This window comes from Halichoerus grypus, chromosome 3 (genome assembly GCF_964656455.1).
Source record: "Halichoerus grypus chromosome 3, mHalGry1.hap1.1, whole genome shotgun sequence".
NCBI lineage: Eukaryota > Metazoa > Chordata > Mammalia > Carnivora > Phocidae > Halichoerus > Halichoerus grypus.
In genome coordinates, this window is record NC_135714.1 from 119,039,941 (window position 1) to 119,058,763 (window position 18,823).

Here is an 18,823-nt window from a genome sequence, read left to right on the forward strand (position 1 = left end):
CAGACACTGATAAAGGCAGTGAGGTGTAACAGTAAACAATATTATTAAAACAAGTCTTTACTGTCAGAAGGCCTGTATTCTACATGGCCAGAAAAGTATCAAAATGTATGCATCTACATTGATTAGGGTCTTAAGATCAGTCAGAAGAATACCTTTTTTTTCATTTGTGTTTTAGTTACTTATCAATAGGTAACTAATTACCTGCATAGTAAAATTAGCATACTGACTGGTTTATTTTGCTTTTCTATAAGCATGCTGGAAATATTAGAGAAGCTGCGAGGTGGATGGATGAGGCCCAGGCCTTGGACACAGCAGACAGATTTATCAATTCCAAGTGTGCAAAGTACATGCTAAAAGCCAATCTGATAAAAGAGGCTGAAGAAATGTGCTCAAAGTTTACAAGGGTTTGTACAGCTAGTGTTCTTATGAATAGTTTATACTTGTATATCTTGCTTATTTTTCAAAATTTTTTTCTAGTATTTTTAGTATCAAAATAGGATTTTAATTAAATTACCTTAGGAGAAAGAAACTGAAATCAATATTAGTATAAAACATAATTTTCTTTTTAGTTGGTTGTACAGTGGGTTATTTAACTCTGATTTATATTGATGTATGTTCAGATGAATTTTTAGGGGTGAAAGGAACTAATGTTAATTGACTACCTGCTGTGTGCTAGTGTTCTCTTTCTTATGTTATTCTCCAACCCCAGTTATGTAGATGTTTTGATTATTTACAAAGGTACATTTTTTTCAGTGATTAGAAATATAATTCCAGTTTCTTACACATAATAACAGTTCCCTCTTACTCTGAAAACAGTTAAAAAGAAAGTTATTTTGAAAAAATTCAAATCAATTGACTATATTTTCCTTCTTAAATGCTATGGTGAAATGGTGTATTTGGTAAGAAATGGTCTTGAATGCATAAATTTTTTCATATAGGAAGGAACATCAGCGGTAGAGAATTTGAATGAAATGCAGTGCATGTGGTTCCAGACAGAATGTGCCCAGGCTTATAAGGCAATGAATAAATTTGGTGAAGCACTTAAGAAGTGTCATGAGATTGAGAGAGTAAGTACCACATATATATATGAGTTTCTCATTTTATTGTAATATGTTGAAGGTTTTGGACAACTATAGTTTTTTCTTCTTTATAATTCACAGTAAGTGATTTCTAAATATCAGTGCTCACGTTTTTTCAGTTTTTTGATGGAAATGTTATAGACTACATTTTCAGCAGACTTGCCCATTGTCTACTCTTCATGTGAAAAACTTGATAGAAAGTTTGTAGCTTGGCTGTGTTTTTATTGATGTTTGAATGTTTCAAATTGCTGCTCCATCTTCAGTAATACAAAGCTCATTAAGTTATCCTAGAAAGCTGCTTGTTAAGGGGTTGATTGGTGATGTATACCCTTGATAGTCCTAAGATACAAGCTTTGAATCCTTTATACAGTATTTCTGTAGCCAGCATAACATTGTGTAGGACTCAAATTTGTATTCTTAGAAAAATTACCAAATACTACATATAGTCTTTGCAGGTCATTCTAAATATAAAAACTGAATGTTTAATGTGTAAATGTACTACATCATTATGTATATTAATAAATTATGTTTGATTTGTCATGCTAGCTTTAAGTATGATTTAAGGAAGGAATAAATACATATATTTCAAATCATGTGTTTCCTTTTCATTCACCAAATAATTCAGTGCTTGGTGTATGCCATATACTGTGCTAGGGGATACCAATTATATTTGCTTATTTGATATGCAAAGTATTTATATTGGGTGATAGTAATTTTTAATATCTTTTTATTTTACTTATTTTTTCATGCATAGGAAAACAAGTAATTCTGAGAGTTTGATTTCTGTAGTTTTCTTTGACATTGTTATACTTCAGTATAATAAAAAAAATAATTTTGTTAGCATTTTATAGAAATCACTGACGACCAGTTTGACTTTCATACATACTGTATGAGGAAGATTACCCTTAGATCGTATGTGGACTTACTAAAACTAGAAGATGTACTTCGACAGCATCCATTTTACTTTAAAGCAGCAAGAATTGCTATAGAGATTTATTTGAAACTTCATGACAACCCCCTTACAGATGAGAATAAAGAACATGAAGCTGATACAGGTATAATATTCAAAGATTTCTTATTATTTGCTATGGTGTGTATATGTGTCTTTGTATTTTTGTGTAGCGTAGATTTTTTTTGAGCTTTTTAGTGAGCACCTTGTGGGAAGATGTTATACATGCTTAGAAAATGATGATGGACATTTTGTGGATTTCCCTAAGCCATAAAAGAAAAATACTGTTTATTCTTTGAAAAGTGAAGCAAGAATTTAATTTGTAACCGATCATTAGCTTTTAAGAAGTTGAATTTCATGAGTTTAACATTTAAAATCTGGTTTACCCAGTACTGTAAATTGCTAACTATCATTAGTGTCGGCACTCTACATGTATGTATAGTGTTGGCTGTCAGTATATCTAGTTATTCTATTCTTCTTTGTAATAGTTATTTATAATTAACCTACTGAAAGGTGAAAATTGCTTGAACATTAAAAGCCAGTTTGGAATTAAACTAGTAAGATTGCCTAATAATTTATCATTTGGCCAGTTTTTAAAGTGCTATTTTTATATCATGATGCCAGAATGTATAGTCTTCCTTAGATAACTATTTGGGAAAGGTTCTCAGAATAAAAATGATACAGGCATGTGGAAGGATATAAATATACATCCAAATATTTTGTGAGTTGTTCATGGCAAAAATGTTACATGAGGTGGCGGAAAAAGTGTGTCAGATTTTATTATTCAGTCCTGAGCACTCTTCTGAAGTTATGGTTGGTGGTTTTCTGTAGCCTTCTTCCTGATAAAGACCTTTGGATCCTTTTGTTAATTTTTATTAAAATTTCAAATCACACATTGAAACCCTTGTATAGATTTCATTTGACCCTCTACGTGTTGTTGCTTCTTTAACTAGAAAGAAAATGCCAGTAAGAATCTACAAAACAATTACAGTTGAAGCTGAGAGCTGTGATCCTGTGGCTTCTTTTATCTTTCTGTTCACTCCTCCTGCCTTTCTCCTCTTCTTCAGATTATTCAAATAATAGACAATTAACTCTATACAAAGTTAAAACAATTCAGAAATACACTAGCAAATGTGAAAATCCCCTTTCACTATTCTGCATACCCATAGATAATCTTCTTTCAAAGGTTATCGCTATCTCTATAAAAGGTTCAATTGCCTTTGTACACAATTACATATTTCAGTTATATGTGTATGTAAACTCCACACACACATATCAGGGCTGTTCTTTGAGGTTGTTTGGTTTACATTTGTTTTATTTTTCTAGCCCCATAAATGAGTGATATTATCTCCAGTATTCTGCAACTTATTTTTTCATAGTGTTGCTCCATATCTGGACATAACTTATTACAATCATCAGTCATTTTAAAGGCTATGTAGGAACCTATGTGGGTTTTTTTCCCTCACCATTATAGTGCTGTAGTAAATGTCCTTGTATATCATTTTGTACTTGTTTATTTAGCATGGATTGTTAGAAGTGGAAATTACTGGGTTAGAGTATTAAGAATTTGAGATAGTGTCAAATTGCATTCCTTAATTAAAAGGTTCATCAGTTTTTATTGCCACATTATCTTTTTATCAAAAGCTTATCTTTTACTTTATTGAGCTTATCTTTTCCTTTATTGCTAACACAAAAAATTATCCATCCTTTACATTTTCATTATTTTGGGGAAAATAATCTGATTTATAATTCCTAAGATTATTTAGAGATTTATTTATTTATTTTTAGAGAAAGAGTGTGTGTGCATGTACATATGGGGGGTGGGGCAGAGGGAGAGAAAGTCCCAAGCAGACTTTGCGCTGAGTGTGGAGCCTGACTCAGGGATCGATCTCATAACCCCAAGATCATGACCCAAGCTGAAATCAAGAGTCAGACACTCAACTGGCTGCACCACCCAGGTGCCCCTATAATTCCTAGATTTTTTTTTTTTTTAAGATTTTATTTATTAGAGAGCGTGCGCAAGAAGGAAGAACGGTAGAGGGAGAAGCAGACTCCCTGCCGAGCAGGGAGCCCATTATGGGACTCAATCCCAGGACCCTGGAATCATGACCTGAGCTGAAGGCAGACGCTTAACTGACTCAACCACCCAGGCGCCCCTAATTCCTAGATTTTTAAGAATGGAACATCTGTGTATGTTTTCATGTGGTCTTTGGCTTTCTTGTATGAATTGCCTGTTCATGTCTTTTTCCCATTTTATTTTTCAACTTGGTTTGTAGAAGTTCTCTGCATGTTCAGGACTTTAATCCTTGTTTATGTATTACAGAAATTTTCTTCCTGTTTTACTTTGGTCTTTATGGTAGATATCTTTTATTATGGAAAAGTATTTATATGAGATAAAATTTCTTTAGTATTTTGTGGCTTCTAAGTCTTGCATAGAAAGGCTTTTTTACTTCAGAATTTAAAATGTATTTATTTATTTATTTATTTTTTTTTTTAAAGATTTTATTTATTTATTTGAGAGAGAGAATGAGATAGAGAGATCATGAGGGTCAGAGGGAGAAGCAGACTCCCCGCTGAGCGGGGAGCCCGATGCGGGACTCGATCCCGGGACTCCAGGATCATGACCTGAGCCGAAGGCAGTCGCTTAACCAACTGAGCCACCCAGGCGCCCCTAAAATGTATTTATTTTAGAAGATATTTATCTTCTGTGTTTCCTTACAATATTTTTTTTTATGTTACGCTAATCATCATACATTACATCATTAGTTTTTGATGTCGTGTTCCATGATTCATTGTTTGCATATAACACCCAATGCTCCATGCAGTACGTGCCCTCTTTAATACCCATCACCAGGCTAACCCATCCCCCCACCTCCTCCCCTCTAGAACACTCAGTTTGTTTCTCAGAGTCCATAGTCTCTCATGGTTCGTCTCCCCCTCTAATTTTCCCCCCTCCTTACAATATTCTGTTACGTTTACAATCATCTGGAGTTAATTTTTTTTAAAGATTTATTTATTTATTTTGAGAGGGTGGGGGGAAGGGTAGAGAGAGAGGGTGAGTGAGAATCCCTAGCAGACACAGGGCTCCATCCCATGACCCCGAGACCATGACCCCAGCCAAAACCAAGAGTTGGATGCTCATCTGACTGTACCACCCAGGCACCCCTCATCTGGAGTTAATTGTTATATAATGATGTGAAGTAGAACATAGCTTATTACCCCCAGATAGACGGCTGACTCCTCAACAGTATTTTTGATAGGTTGTCATATTCCCCACTGATTTAAAAAGGGGCAACTGCCTGGCTGTCTGTGGAGCATGCGACTCGATCTCTGGGTTGTGAGTTCGAGCCCCACATTGGGTGTAGAGATTACTTAAAATTTTTAAAAATAAAAAATAAAATGCCACCTTTATCATGAACTAAACTGTGAAATACAGCATAGTGGGTTGTGGGTATGGTGTCTGGTTCCCGCATACATCAGAAATTCCTGTAAAGACATTAAACTGGTATTGACATTAGTGTACAGGTTTCTGTTCTTATGATCTCTTTGTCTCTTCTTAAAATCCAATACTATGTCTTTAGAATTTTCTTGCTTTTATATGAACTTGCTTTTATATTTGAACTGTAGAATTACCTTGTCTGTCGGAAAGTTGAAGGTGTATTTTTTTTTTTTAAGATTTTTATTTATTTGACAGAGAGAGAGCGAGAGCAGGGATACAAGCAAGGGGAGTGGGAGAGGGAGAAGCAGGCTCTCCGCTGAGCAGGGAGCCCGGTGTGGCGCTTGATCCCAGGACCCTGGGATCATGACCTGAGCCGAAGGCAGTCGCTTAACCTACTGAGCCACCCAGGCGCCCCTCTTTTGGAGTTTTTAATTTAAATTGCATTTGAGATACAGATTACCATTTGGGGTGGGGATATCTTAAATAATATCGAATCTTTGCATACTAGAATGCATTGTATCTCCTATTTCTGTTTTAGTGTAATTATATAACTTTGGTGAATTTACTGCTAGCATTATCTCTACATGTCTTTTTTTTCCATTACAGTATTCTAACTGAATATTATAGTTTTTGTCAAGTTGGTATCCTTATTGAACTCTGATATTAGGTTTAGTAGTTTTTTCAGCTGATTTTTAAAAAAAATTGTCTATGTAAGCTGATATATTAATCTGTAAACATTGCTGGTTTGTTTTCTTTCAGTATTTATACCTCTCTTTTTCGTACCTTATTGCATTGGTGAGGGTTGCTAAAACTGCTAATTAATGGAAACAGTAGTATACTTGCTGCCTTTTTTATCTTAGACATAATGTTTCTAATGGTCCACCATAAAGCTTGCTATTTGTAGTAAATATCTGGTAGTTACCCTTTATTTGGTTGAGAAGTTATTTTTTGCTTCTTAGGTTTTTATCTTTTCAGTAAATTTTTTTTTTAAGATTTTATTCATTTATTTGACAGAGACACAGTGAGAGAGGGAACACAAGCAGGGGGAGTGGGAGAAGGAGCAGCAGACTTCCTGCAGAGCAGGGAGCCTGATGCAGGGCTCCATCGCAGGACACTGGGATCATGACCTGAGCCGAAGGCAGATGCTTAACGACTGAGCCACCCAGGCACCCCTATCTTTTCAGTAAACTTAAAAGTCTTACTAATGTGGCCAGATTTATTTTGCCTTCTTATGTGAATGTTGATTTGGCTGTATAGAGTAGTCTAGGTTTAGGTGTTGTTTGCTATGTATATACATATATGCATGCATACACATACATATACACACCAATTTTTTATTTTTAAGATAGTGCAATATTCTAGCATAGTAGAATTCTCTGGATTCTTCTAAGTGAAAATTCTGATCTCTATTATGTTCACACAAGTAAAAAGTAATTCATGTAAAGTTGAGACCGTGCTTATCCAGATAAATAGTGCTACATTAAGTGAAACAGGATTTGAATTCTTAATTTCTATATTAACTTCTGATGTGGTTATTCCTTTCTCTATTTTTGTATGGCAACTCTGTTATTATAAACTGGGTGAGTCCTTTCAAGGCAGTGGGAGATAATATAGAATAAGATCACAAAATAGCCAGTGGACCAGATCCGTACTGCAGTTTGATTTGATAAATGAAGTTTTATTGGGACATAGCTGAGCCTATTCGTTTATGTATTATTTATGGTGAATTTTGTGCTACAGTAGCTGAGTTTATTTGCACCAGAGACCCATGGCTTACAGAGATGAAAATATTTAGTATCTGGCCCATTATAAAAAAAGATTATTGACTCCTGGTGTAGCATAGTGGAAAGAAAGAGCCCAGACTTTGGAGTCAGAGTGAAGTGGATTTAAATCCTTGTTCTGCCTTTTGTTATTACTCTTGAGTTAATATTTTTCCTCTGAAACCTCAGTTTTCTCATACATAAAATAATATTACACTCTAATCATTGAGATTATTGAGGATATTAAGTAAAATAATGCATGCATGGTATCTGGTATGTAGTAAGGAAGCAAGTGGTAGCAGTTATTTTACAAGTCATTAAAAGGCCAGAATTTTTGTGGTTATTCATTTATAAATGTCTTGTACTTGCAGAATGTAATTTTTGGTCCTTGTTTGAAATTTTCTTTTTTAGTAGTAAGGGCTTTTTTACTAGGAAAAAGAGAAACTGGTGTGCATTTGTTTTTGAAGGTTGTTGTGTATTGACACATAATAAATTTCCCTAAATTTAGCAGCTTAAAACAACTATTTCCATAGTTCAGGAATTTAGAAGCATCTAGGTTGTTCCAGCTCAGGGTCTCTTATAAAATTATAGTTAAATTGTTGGCTGAGGGTTGTGGGGGGGGGGCACCTGGGTGGCTCAGTTGGATAAACATCTGCCCCTTTGGCTCAGGTCATGATATCAGGGTTCTGGGATCGAGCCCCGCATCAGGCTCCCTGCTCAGTAGAGAGCCTGCTTCTCCCTCTCCCACTCCCCCTGCTTGTGGGCTCTCTTTCTCTCTTACTCTTTCAAATAAATAAATAAAATCTTTTAAAAAAAAAATGTTGATTGGGGCTACAATCATCTGAAAGTTTAACTAGGGCTAGAAGATCCATTTCCCAGATGACTCACTCACATGGCTTTTGGCAGGTGGCCTTAATATGTTAGTCTCTCTGGAGGGTTTCTTCAGTTCCTCAAGGCATAGTAGCCAGCCATGAGAGCAGGGAAGAAGCCACAACACTTTTAATGTTCTACTCTCTCGACATAACACCCCATCACCTCCTACATGTTCTATTTGGTAAAAGTGAGTCACCAAGTCTAACCTATATTTGAGTGGGAGAAGAATCAAACAATTTGTAGTCATATTTTTAACTGCCATATTCTGCATTCTGACACAAATTATTTACATTATTCTTTTTTTTTTAAGATTTTATTTATTTATTGGAGAGAGAGAGATGGAGATAGTGAGAGAGCAGGAGCAGGGAGAAGAGGGAGAAGCAGGCTCCCCGCTGAGCAGGGAGTGATGCAGGGCTTGATCCCAGGACTCCGGGATCATCACCTGAGCCAAAGGCAGACGCTTAACTGACTGAGCCACCCAGGCACCCTATTTATATTATTCTTACATGCAAAATACACTTGCCCCTTCCAAGGCCTTCAAAAGTCTCATTCCATTACAGCATTAGCTCAAAGTCCAGAATGTTAGTTATATATGTGTATGAGGTGCTGGTGCTGATGAGATTTCTTGAATATGGTTCTGATTTAGTATAGCTAGTATAGCTCTTCAAGTATAGTTCTTGATATGAAATCCTGTGCCAGGGGCACCTGGGTGGCTCAGTCTGTTAAGCATCTCCTGTGGGCTCAGGTCATGATCCCAGCATCCTGGGATCGAGCTCTGCGTCACTCCCTGCTCAGTGGGGAATCTGCTTCTCCCTCTGCCGCTCTCCCTGCTCATTCTCTCTCTCATCTCTTTCAAATAAATAAATCTTAAAGAAATCCTGTGCCAAGTACATGTCCAATATAAATTGATTGCAGAGGAATATTCTTGATCAAAAGGGGGTGGTGAAGGGGAAATGGGAGGCACACAGGAGTTACTGGTTATGTCAGTTCTTTTTTTTTTTTTTTTTTTTTTTTTTTAAAGATTTTATTTATTTGACAGAGAGATAGACAGTGAGAGAGGGAACACAAGCAGGGGGAGTGGGAGAGGGAGAAGCAGGCTTCCTGCCTAGCAGGGAGCCTGATGCGGGGCTCGATCCCAGGACCCCGGGATCATGACCTGAGCCGAAGGCAGCCGCTTAACAACTGAGCCACCCAGGCGCCCCTGGTTATGTCAGTTCTTAAGTCCAGTTGGGTATAGGGTAGCAGTTCTTTGATTAGGACTCATGATGTAGGACTAATTCTCTTAATGGTTCCTGCTTCTATGCTGTGGTTTCTTGGCTCCACCTTCTGCATCTTCTTTCCTTGTTCTTAAAAGTTAGCATTTGTGGGGTGCCCAGCCAGCTCAATTGGAAGAGCTTGCAACTCTTGATCTTGGGGTGTAGGTTCAAGCCTTATGTTGGGTGTAGTGGTTACTAAAAAAATTAATTTTTAAAAAGTTAGCATTTGTTTGCACCTGAGTAGTTTTTCAGTCTGCTTCCAAAATTTGGGGGTTCTTTTGTACTATCTCTGTTCCTTTCAGTCCAAATTTGCTATGTTTCTGTCCATAGAATTCTCTTAAAACCTATGGATCTTTTGTGAATCTTATTGGAAGCCACATGCATGAATATCTTTGTCTACCTTGAGCTTTTGCTGAGAGGACAGCACCCTTGAGTTTCTTAGAAGTTCTGTTGTTTGAAAGGATCAGTGAATCATACCCTTAAAATTTTTATTTTTATTTTTTATTTATTTATTTATTTTTAAAGATTTTATTTATTTATTTGAGAGAGAGAATGAGAGAGAGAGAGAGAGCACATGAGAGGGGGGAGGGTCAGAGGGAGAAGCAGACTCCCTGCTGAACAGGGAGCCCGATGTGGGACTCGATCCCGGGACTCCAGGATCATGACCTGAGCCGAAGGCAGTCGCTCAACCAACAGCCACCCAGGCGCCCATACTCTTAAAATTTTTAAGAGAAAAGAGCCTTTTGGGTGACCAGTAACTGCTGAAGTACCATCTTTCTGAGTTCTGAGTTTTAAAGGATTTTAAAGCCAAACTCTCCTTTCTCTGTTGACATATTTTCTTGCAGTTCTCTGAATTTGACCTTTGGTCAGCAGCCATTTTTGAAGAGGCTGAGAATTTTCAAAACTGTCAAGTCCTTCTTACATTTGTTTCTTTCTCTTGCATTTTAATTACAATCTGCAAGAGGAATCAGGTGCTACCTTAACTACCGCCCTCTTTTTTTAGCTTGGAAATCCCTTTAGCTAATCACTCAGTTCATTTGATATATTTTATGATGTTATTAAATACATGTTATTAAACTTTCTGCCTCTACATGACTATAACATGTGTCACTTGCAGCCTCTTCAAAATCCAGTCTCTATTAAATAGTCTAGGGTCCTTTGAGCTTTCACTAATGCTTTTTTCCAAGTTTTTCCACCTTTTGCCATACTCGAACCAAAGTCAGTCCTACATTTTAGGTTTTCATTGCAGCAGCACCCCACTTCCAGATACCAAAATCTGCCTTGGTTATCTGTTGCTGCGTAACAGATTGCCTACACATAGCTTTAAGTAACAGACATTTATTATCTCAGAGTTACTGTGGGCCAGGAATTCAGAAGTCACTTAGCTTAGCTATATGATTTTGAAAGATGTGGGTGCTCTCAGGAGATTTAAATGAAGATGGCAGCCAAAGGCTTCTGAAGGGTTGATTTGAGTTGGAGAATCCAAGATGGCTTACTCTCATGGCTGGAGGCCTATTCTTGGCCACTTGGGTCTTTCCATGTTTGTGTATCTTTACAACATGGCAGTTGGTTTCTTCTGAGTGGCCCAAGAGAAAGCAAAGAGGAATCCACCATGCTTTTATGTTCTGATCTTGGATGTCATACACTTTGATTTCTAGCATATTCCATTCGTTGGAAGTGAGTTAAGTATAGGCCACAATTAAGGGAAGGGGAAATAGGCTCTACCTTTTGAAGGAAAGAGTTTATGGGCATATTTGAAAATCACGCTGTGATGGTATATTTTAGAATGACCTTCTTCATTTCTCACAATCAATAAGTATTGCCCAAATAAATACCAGTTGCACATGTAACTTTCAGATTTATTGCTTGAAGACTAAACAATAGATTTTTTACTTTATTATCTCATATTTGCGATTTCCAGTCTTTCCCTTGAGACATTCCATAGTTTATACCACAGAAGCTATTGTTAATTTTCTGTGTCAAGCTTTTAATTTACCATATAGTTATTTATTATTCCATCAACAAATATTTGAGTGTTTTCTGTATATTCTGCTAGGCCCTGAGAATACAAAAATTACAAGTAAGACAGGGTCTCTTCCACCAAGGAGTTCACAGATCCACATGTATAAATGAAGTATTGTGACAAGTAAAATATATGTCATAGTGGCAGCACTGAGTAGAGAATGAATAACTGACAAGGTTAGAGAGGCATAACTAAGAAAAAGCATAGTCTAAGGCCATAGAAATTATGAGAGAAATATGAGACAGCTTGTTACATTTCTAGAACTGCAAGTATATTGCTGGAGGAATTTGTATGCTTTTATGTTTTGCTGTGGTTGTGGCACCAGGTCTCCATCTGGTTTCAAAACATTTTTTGAAGAGATCACAGTGTTCTCTATCGAATGTGGAACCATTAAATGGCTAGGTACACATAGGCACATGAACATGTATAACATGTAATATTTTTTATGGGAGTTTTAATGAGAATGTTAGTGATTGGTCATTACTAACCTGGTTGATATGCTTTTAATTAATTAACACATATTGCCTACAGCAAACATGTCTGACAAAGAGCTAAAGAAGCTACGTAATAAACAAAGAAGAGCTCAAAAGAAAGCCCAGATAGAAGAAGAGAAAAAAAATGCAGAAAAAGAAAAGCAGCAGAGAAATCAGAAAAAGAAAAAGGATGATGATGATGAGGAAATTGGAGGGCCAAAAGAAGAACTTATCCCTGAGAAACTGGCCAAGGTACTTAATAATAGTGTTGAGTACAATTGAGTGAAATTTCATGACCAGCTATTGTCATTTTATACTGTCTTATTTAACCAATTTGATTATAGATTTTAGAGTGAAAAATCATTTTAATTTTTAGTCTATTTTCTTTCTTTCTCTCTCTTTCTCTCTTTCTCACTTTCTCTCTCTCTCTCTCTCTCTTTCTTTCTTTCTTGATCATATTTCACATTTAGAACTTGGAACAATGATCCTGATCCAGAGTAATCTAGTATGGTATAGTGGAAAGTTTTGGCTTTTGAGTCATTCTGATCTGGGTCCACATATCAGTGCTTCTACTTCACTGTGTATCTTGGACACTTTGTCTCACCTCTCTGATGGTTTTCTCATGTATAAAAAGGGACTAGGAAGAAATCCCTACTAGGCAGGGATGTTAGGATTAAAGGAACTATATGTGCAAAGAATGTGGCATCTGTTATAAGTGGTAACATGCACCTTTTTATATCTAGACCAAATTGAGTTTATTGAAAAGTAAGTGTATATGTATATCTTTCACCCATGTGTCAGTTTACAGTATTTCTTTATTGGACTTTGCTATTTGAACCTAATCTCTTTAAAAGTCCATAAATATTTTCCCCCAAGCCAAAAATCATATCTGCCTTTTTTAACCATTAAGCTGAAACCAAGGTATTCATTGTCAAATGAACCATTTTGATTAATAACATACCTATGCACTTCTGGCCGTTGGTGTTCAGCTATTCCATGTGAAAATAATTGCATGGTTTATTATGTTAAAGCAATAAATATAGTAAGCACTAGAGTTCAGTATTAGCCTCACTAGTAACTAAAAAATAAAAATCAACTGCCTTATAACTGAGAAAAATTATAATACCTAATAAGTAGAGTTGGAAAATAGTTTTAGGATTATATCAGAGCAGATGGACAATAATACCTCAGCAGTATTGCTAAGAACCATAGAGAAATCTAGCTTGGATTTCAAAGGATATATTGACATCCTTTCACAAATAATTGTATAACTTCTAGGACAAAGATACTATCTTTTTATTGTTGGGAGTTTATTGGAAGAATATACAGAATAGTGAGGAGGCACAGAAAATTGCCTTTTAGGCCTCATGGAGAATTGCAGAGTTATTCAGGGATAATACCGGCTTTAAGGGCCTTCCATCTTTATACTTCAGCTTTCTTTATTACTACCACTTTTACCACTGTTACTGACTGTCTGCCACCCCCATTCTTTCTACATACTTTCTCTATAGCCCATGACTTTTCTTACTGACTTTTTTCTTTGTAACACTTTATATCTTCCATTATACTTCTTAGAGAGAGGATCTATTTGGATTATTTAGTCACTGTCTAATAAAGGTTACTTACCCCCACAGAGCAGAATTCTTATACCAGGTCTCCTTATAGACTATTGGGTTTTCCTTGTGTCCAGCTTATCATAGCTGCTTTTGGGCCAGATGTCAAGTTATAGTTTAATTATTTATAGCTAGAGGTTTGTAGAGTCTCAGAAGAAAATAATGTCTACAGAAAGTGCTTTATTTGGAAAGAGCCCAGTGGAAGGTACCCACTTTCATAGGCTGCTGTTTAATATATACTATTCTTATCTGTTAGGCACATAACACACTTCTCTTCCTAGGATAACTACCTCCAGGATGCCCCCTTCTAATAGCATCCACACTTACTTGTATCCCCAGTGTGGTGGCAGTGCTAGATTACACCAAGCCATCATAATAAAGTATGGCATTGTAGGCTATTTTAAAAGCTGCCTGCCAAATCTGGATTTACAGTCTCTAGATTCTGATTTTTTATGATCTTATATTTTATCATTCTTAATGTTACAAATGGTATATTTAGTGTCACCAGTTCAGGATTTTATATATGTAATATAAAATAAAAGCATTATTAAGTTAGCAGTAATTCCAGTTAAAAAAAAAGGAAAATAAGAGGTTTAGTGAGTTTAATATTCAGTTAACTGAGTATAAACCTGAAGTCTTTGTTTCTCCAACTTATCATGAGGCAGTAGTTGGTATTTATGAGTTCCCTCATGTACCACCCATCCTATATTCCTTCTTGCCTTTAGGAGGTAGTATTCATCTCAGCTGGATTATTTTTTTCCTTCTGTGCACACGTACGTTCCTCCTTATCAGTGTGTTCTTAGTATTCTGTCTGTATAGGATTTAATAGTTTTAAACTTTCTGTTGCTATTCTGGGAGTATAGGGAGGTGTATTCTTATACAACATATTGTAATACGGATTAGACTTCACATTGGTTTATAAATTTAAAAATTGCATATGATCAGAACCGCCCTTGCAAATCTCATATTGCCCATCAACACAATGCAGTCCCATTCTACATCTCTTTAAACTTAAGTAAATTCAAATCTTCATGACTAGATGTAATTTTTTTTTTGAGAGACAGAAATGAGTATGCATAATTCTGGCAAATTCATCCAGTACTCCCCTCATTGAACACAGGACCCCAACTGAGTATGAGACCCAGGAAGTGTGACTACCATTTGTTTATTCCATGTCAGTTCCTGTGCGCCTCTCCCAGGGTGAACATTTTGCTACAGTGATTCTCATTTTGGTACTTAATATGGTTTTCATGCACAGAATGCAAAGTAGTGATAAATATATTCATTTCTATGTGTCTGTCTTTACAACTTTAGGGATTTTTCAAAGGTAGTTTTGATGATACTTCTTTTTTTTTTTTTTAATTTTATTTATTTGACACAGAGGGAGAGACAGCCAGAGAGGGAATACAAGCAGGTGGAGTGGGAGAGGGAGAAGCAGGCTTCCCGCCGAGCAGGGAGCCTGATGTGGGGCTTGATCCCAGGACCCTGGGATCATGACCCGAGCCGAAGGCAGACGCTCAACAACTGAGCCACCCAGGCACCCCTTGATACTTTTTCCTTTTTTTTAATCTTAGGCACTGATGTTAGAGCGCATCCCTGTTTATATGCTTTTGTATATATAACTCTATACTTCATTATGTATGTATGAATATAGAATGTAGTTAGCTTGGGGCGCCTGGGTGGCTCAGTTGGTTAAGCGACTGCCTTCGGCTCAGGTCATGATCCTGGAGTCCCTGGATCGAGTCCCGCATCGGGCTCCCTGCTCGGCGGGGAGTCTGCTTCTCCCTCTGACCTTCCCCCCTCTCATGTGCTCTCTCTCTCATTCTCTCTCTGTCAAATAAATAAATAAAATCTTTAAAAAAAAAAAAAAAAAAAAAAAAAAAAAAAAGAATGTAGTTAGCTTTATTGTGGTTATGTACATATGTTTAAACACTTAGATTTAGCCTGACAAAAATCTTACCTATGTGAGGCACACAGAAACATGTGGGGACAACAGATCCAGATTTTTTGTGGAGGCATATGTTCTTATTTATTAGAATTGCAGGCAGAATTTCTCTTTTCTTTTTCCAAGTTTAAATACTTGATTTCAGTAAGTATAATGCTTGTATTGCCTTAGCTTCCCTGTATTCCTTGTTTCCATTTTGTGACAGCAGCCTTATCTCCCTGGTAGTAAATTACCCTGGTCAATACAGCGATCCTCATTTCGGTCTGCTTTGAAAGTCTTGAAAAACTTGATACAGCTTCATTACAATTTCAGTTTCCAGTTCTTCACCTTTCCCTAGTAGACATTTCTCCCCTGTATACCACAAATCCCAACTCAGTAGTACATAGACTCATGGGAATAAGCAACAAAATATTTACAAATGTGTGAGAAAGGCATCCTTAGGAGGGCCCCTCTCTCCCCTCTGTCTCTTGGTATCTACAGCTAGTAGAGTGACAGTGCCATCCATATATTGATTTCTTGTTTAGAGCGTGTATTCTTCAGAATAATGCCAGCTGGTTTACATGCTAGTATAAGGTAAAACTCCTAGACATCACTTTTTTGCTTAAGGTGTTTTGTTTTTTGTTTTGTTTTTTAATGCTGTGAAGTAATTTCCTTAGCCAGAATCTGTGTTGGTAAAACCACAATTACCGTATTAGCAGAGGCATGTTGTACAGCTATGGCAAATCCAAATTCCATCAAGGATAAATTGTTACTACCTCTGTGATGAGACAAGGCAAATACAGGCATGGATGTTTGGTGCCTTCTGATAAATATGGTATTGCTCCCCACCCCCATCCCAGTCTACAGAGAAGAATTTTGTCTAGATACTCAGTCTAGGAATGTAACAGTAACACAGTTATGTAGTAAATATTATACCTGCCCAGGAATTACTACAAGTACGTAATTAATATGACATCTATATAATTAATAAAGGGTGGTAGAGACAGTTCGATAAATATAAATCTTCTTAAATGCCATGGCATTGGAATAAATATGGATACTATAGAATTTGTATTAGAACAAAGCAAGCTAGAATGGATATTGTACTGCTTTTTTTTAATAACTTGATTATACTTCACTTTGAATTTAAAAAGAATGTTGACTCATTCTATAATATTCTCTCTCTCTTTCTTAATTCCTCTTCATCCTGTTTAACATCTCTCTGTCCTCCCCCCGCCCTACCCTTTGGCTATCTTAACCTGTTCATCTCACTGTCTTTCCCTGGTTCTGTTTTATCTTTCGCTTCACTTGTTGGAGAGTTTCTATCCAGAGATAATGTAGTATCTATGGTTAAAAACCAGTGAAGAGTTGTAGAGTTCAAAATCCCCTTCCTTTAGATTATGGGAGGTTAAAATATGACAGTATTTCTGGGTAATGGGTAAGTGATTTTTACCAAAAAGAAAAAAAAAAAACCCAGAAAGTGAAGTGTTAGTCACATCCTTCCCCCTCCCCCGATCTTGCTTCCACTTGTATAATATCTTTTATTTTTGTTAGGTTGAAACTCCATTGGAAGAAGCTATTAAATTTTTAACACCGTTGAAGAACTTGGTGAAGAACAAGATAGAAACGCATCTTTTTGCCTTTGAGATTTACTTTAGGAAAGGTAGGCAATTAGGGTATAGTGGCCCTGATAAAATTGATCACTGTTATTTCTTAGATGTAGTCACCCAAATCCAATAGTCTCACCACTGTAGGATTTTTTCCCAATGTAGCTTCTCACAGAAATGCCTTTTATATGTACAAGATATTGTGGGGAGGTATAATGATACTATTATCTCTCCTAGGACATTAAAATCAACGATAGATATTCATACATAACTAAGATTAAGGTCAAATATAGTAGTTACCATGTACGGGTGTGAATAATATTAGTTAATGATAACAGAGGTTTGATTAGTGCCTGATACAAAGGGAGCATTGAATAAATGTTGGTTATTATTAGGTATTATTAGAAGGTGTGGTGCTTAAGGTGTATCTTGAAAGATGGATCATATTTCTAAAAGAAAAGTTGCATAGAAAGGAAGAGGATGCATTAAGAAAACACAAGTATGCTTAAATAATGTTGAGGTTGTCTATATTGCCAGAGTCAGGTAAAAGATAATGGAAGGTCTTGGTTGTCTTGTTTAGATTGCCTAAGCTACATATAGATACTAAGACTTTGTGGTATTGAATTGCTGTAATTCAGGTGGTTCATTGAAAAAAAAAAAAAATGTATCATTAAGGTGATGCATATTGAAGGGAAGAGAAATTGGTTAGTAAGATCTGACAGAAGGTTGTTGCTCCAAGCAGTGTAACTGTTCTAAAAGTGTTGAATAAAATGGTACCTCTGTAGAGTATCCATTAAAAAATCATGTTTATCCAAAGTAATTAATAATGTCAGGTAAAGGTTGCTATATAGCATTGCTTGGAAATAGGACACAAAAACTATAGTTTAATTTTTATTAAGATATTTACATGGGTATGTAAGATAGCAAAAGGGCCAGGAAGAAATAGATCAAAAAATAACCGATGGTCTCTTGATGGATTTGAGTGATTACAATGGTTTCCATTATATTTCTGTTTTCCAAAATGATTGTGTTATAATTTGGAAAAGAAGTTTAATAAATAGTCCAGTAATTTCTTTTAAAGAAAAGTTAATACAACTCCCCTTTTTCTTTCTTTCTTTCTTTCTTTCTTTCTTTCTTTTTTTTTTATTTAGAGAGAGCGTGGGAGCAGTTGGAGGGGCTGGGGGGAGTGAGGGAGAGAGAATCTTAAGCAGGCTCCACAAGTGGAGCTCATTGATCATAACCTGAGCCAAAATCAAGAGTCAGACCTTAACCGACTGAGCCACCCAGATGCCCCAATACAACAAATCTTCTTAAATGGAATCCTGAAGTATAAAAAAGCTGTTCTGCTTAAAGTGGGGAAAGGCAATCTAAATTCCTTACAATTGGCTTAGTTGTGTTCTAACCTCTCAAGGGCTCTTCAGCATTTGGAATTCACTGTAGTCGTGTGAAATGGGTAGTAACAAAGAGTATGGCAGTATTTTTAGCTTTCTGAGTGTTGGAGTAAGGGAAAAAGAAATGTCAGAGGAGCCTGGAGTTTTGAATTTTGTTATTTGGAGAATGGTACCAAATTAGGGAAGTCTTAACAAAGAGGTGGTTTTAGATGGGACTTAATCAGGTGACATTTCCATTCAACAGGTGGCAACACTACTGAAGCTTGGGAAACATGGGGGTGTGAGTGTGAGGATAATATGGAAAGATACTAGAAATCACTGAAAACATAACCTTGGTGAATATTGTACCTTTTGAGGAGGAAGAGGAACCAGGTGACTGATTAGGAGAGGACACTCAAGTAGGAGGGAAACCATTTCACGTGAATGTCTCAAAATC

General features: G+C 36.4%; 1 protein-coding gene across 5 annotated transcripts in view; it reads left to right on the plus strand.

Annotated features, from left to right (window-relative positions):
• Window positions 1-18,823, plus strand: part of NAA15 (N-alpha-acetyltransferase 15, NatA auxiliary subunit) — a 79,955-nt gene that overhangs the window by 50,053 nt on the left and 11,079 nt on the right. For 4 of the 5 annotated variants that reach the window (XM_036078958.2, XM_078069245.1, XM_078069243.1 and 1 more), the window contains exons 12-16: window positions 252-404; window positions 939-1,067; window positions 1,921-2,134; window positions 11,911-12,104; window positions 16,944-17,052. In XM_036078958.2, the coding sequence (XP_035934851.2) occupies window positions 252-404; window positions 939-1,067; window positions 1,921-2,134; window positions 11,911-12,104; window positions 16,944-17,052 (799 nt within the window). Of the gene's footprint in view, window positions 1-251; window positions 405-938; window positions 1,068-1,920; window positions 2,135-11,910; window positions 12,105-16,943; window positions 17,053-18,823 lie in introns of those variants that run through there. The other variant, XR_013446468.1, reaches the window with a different exon arrangement.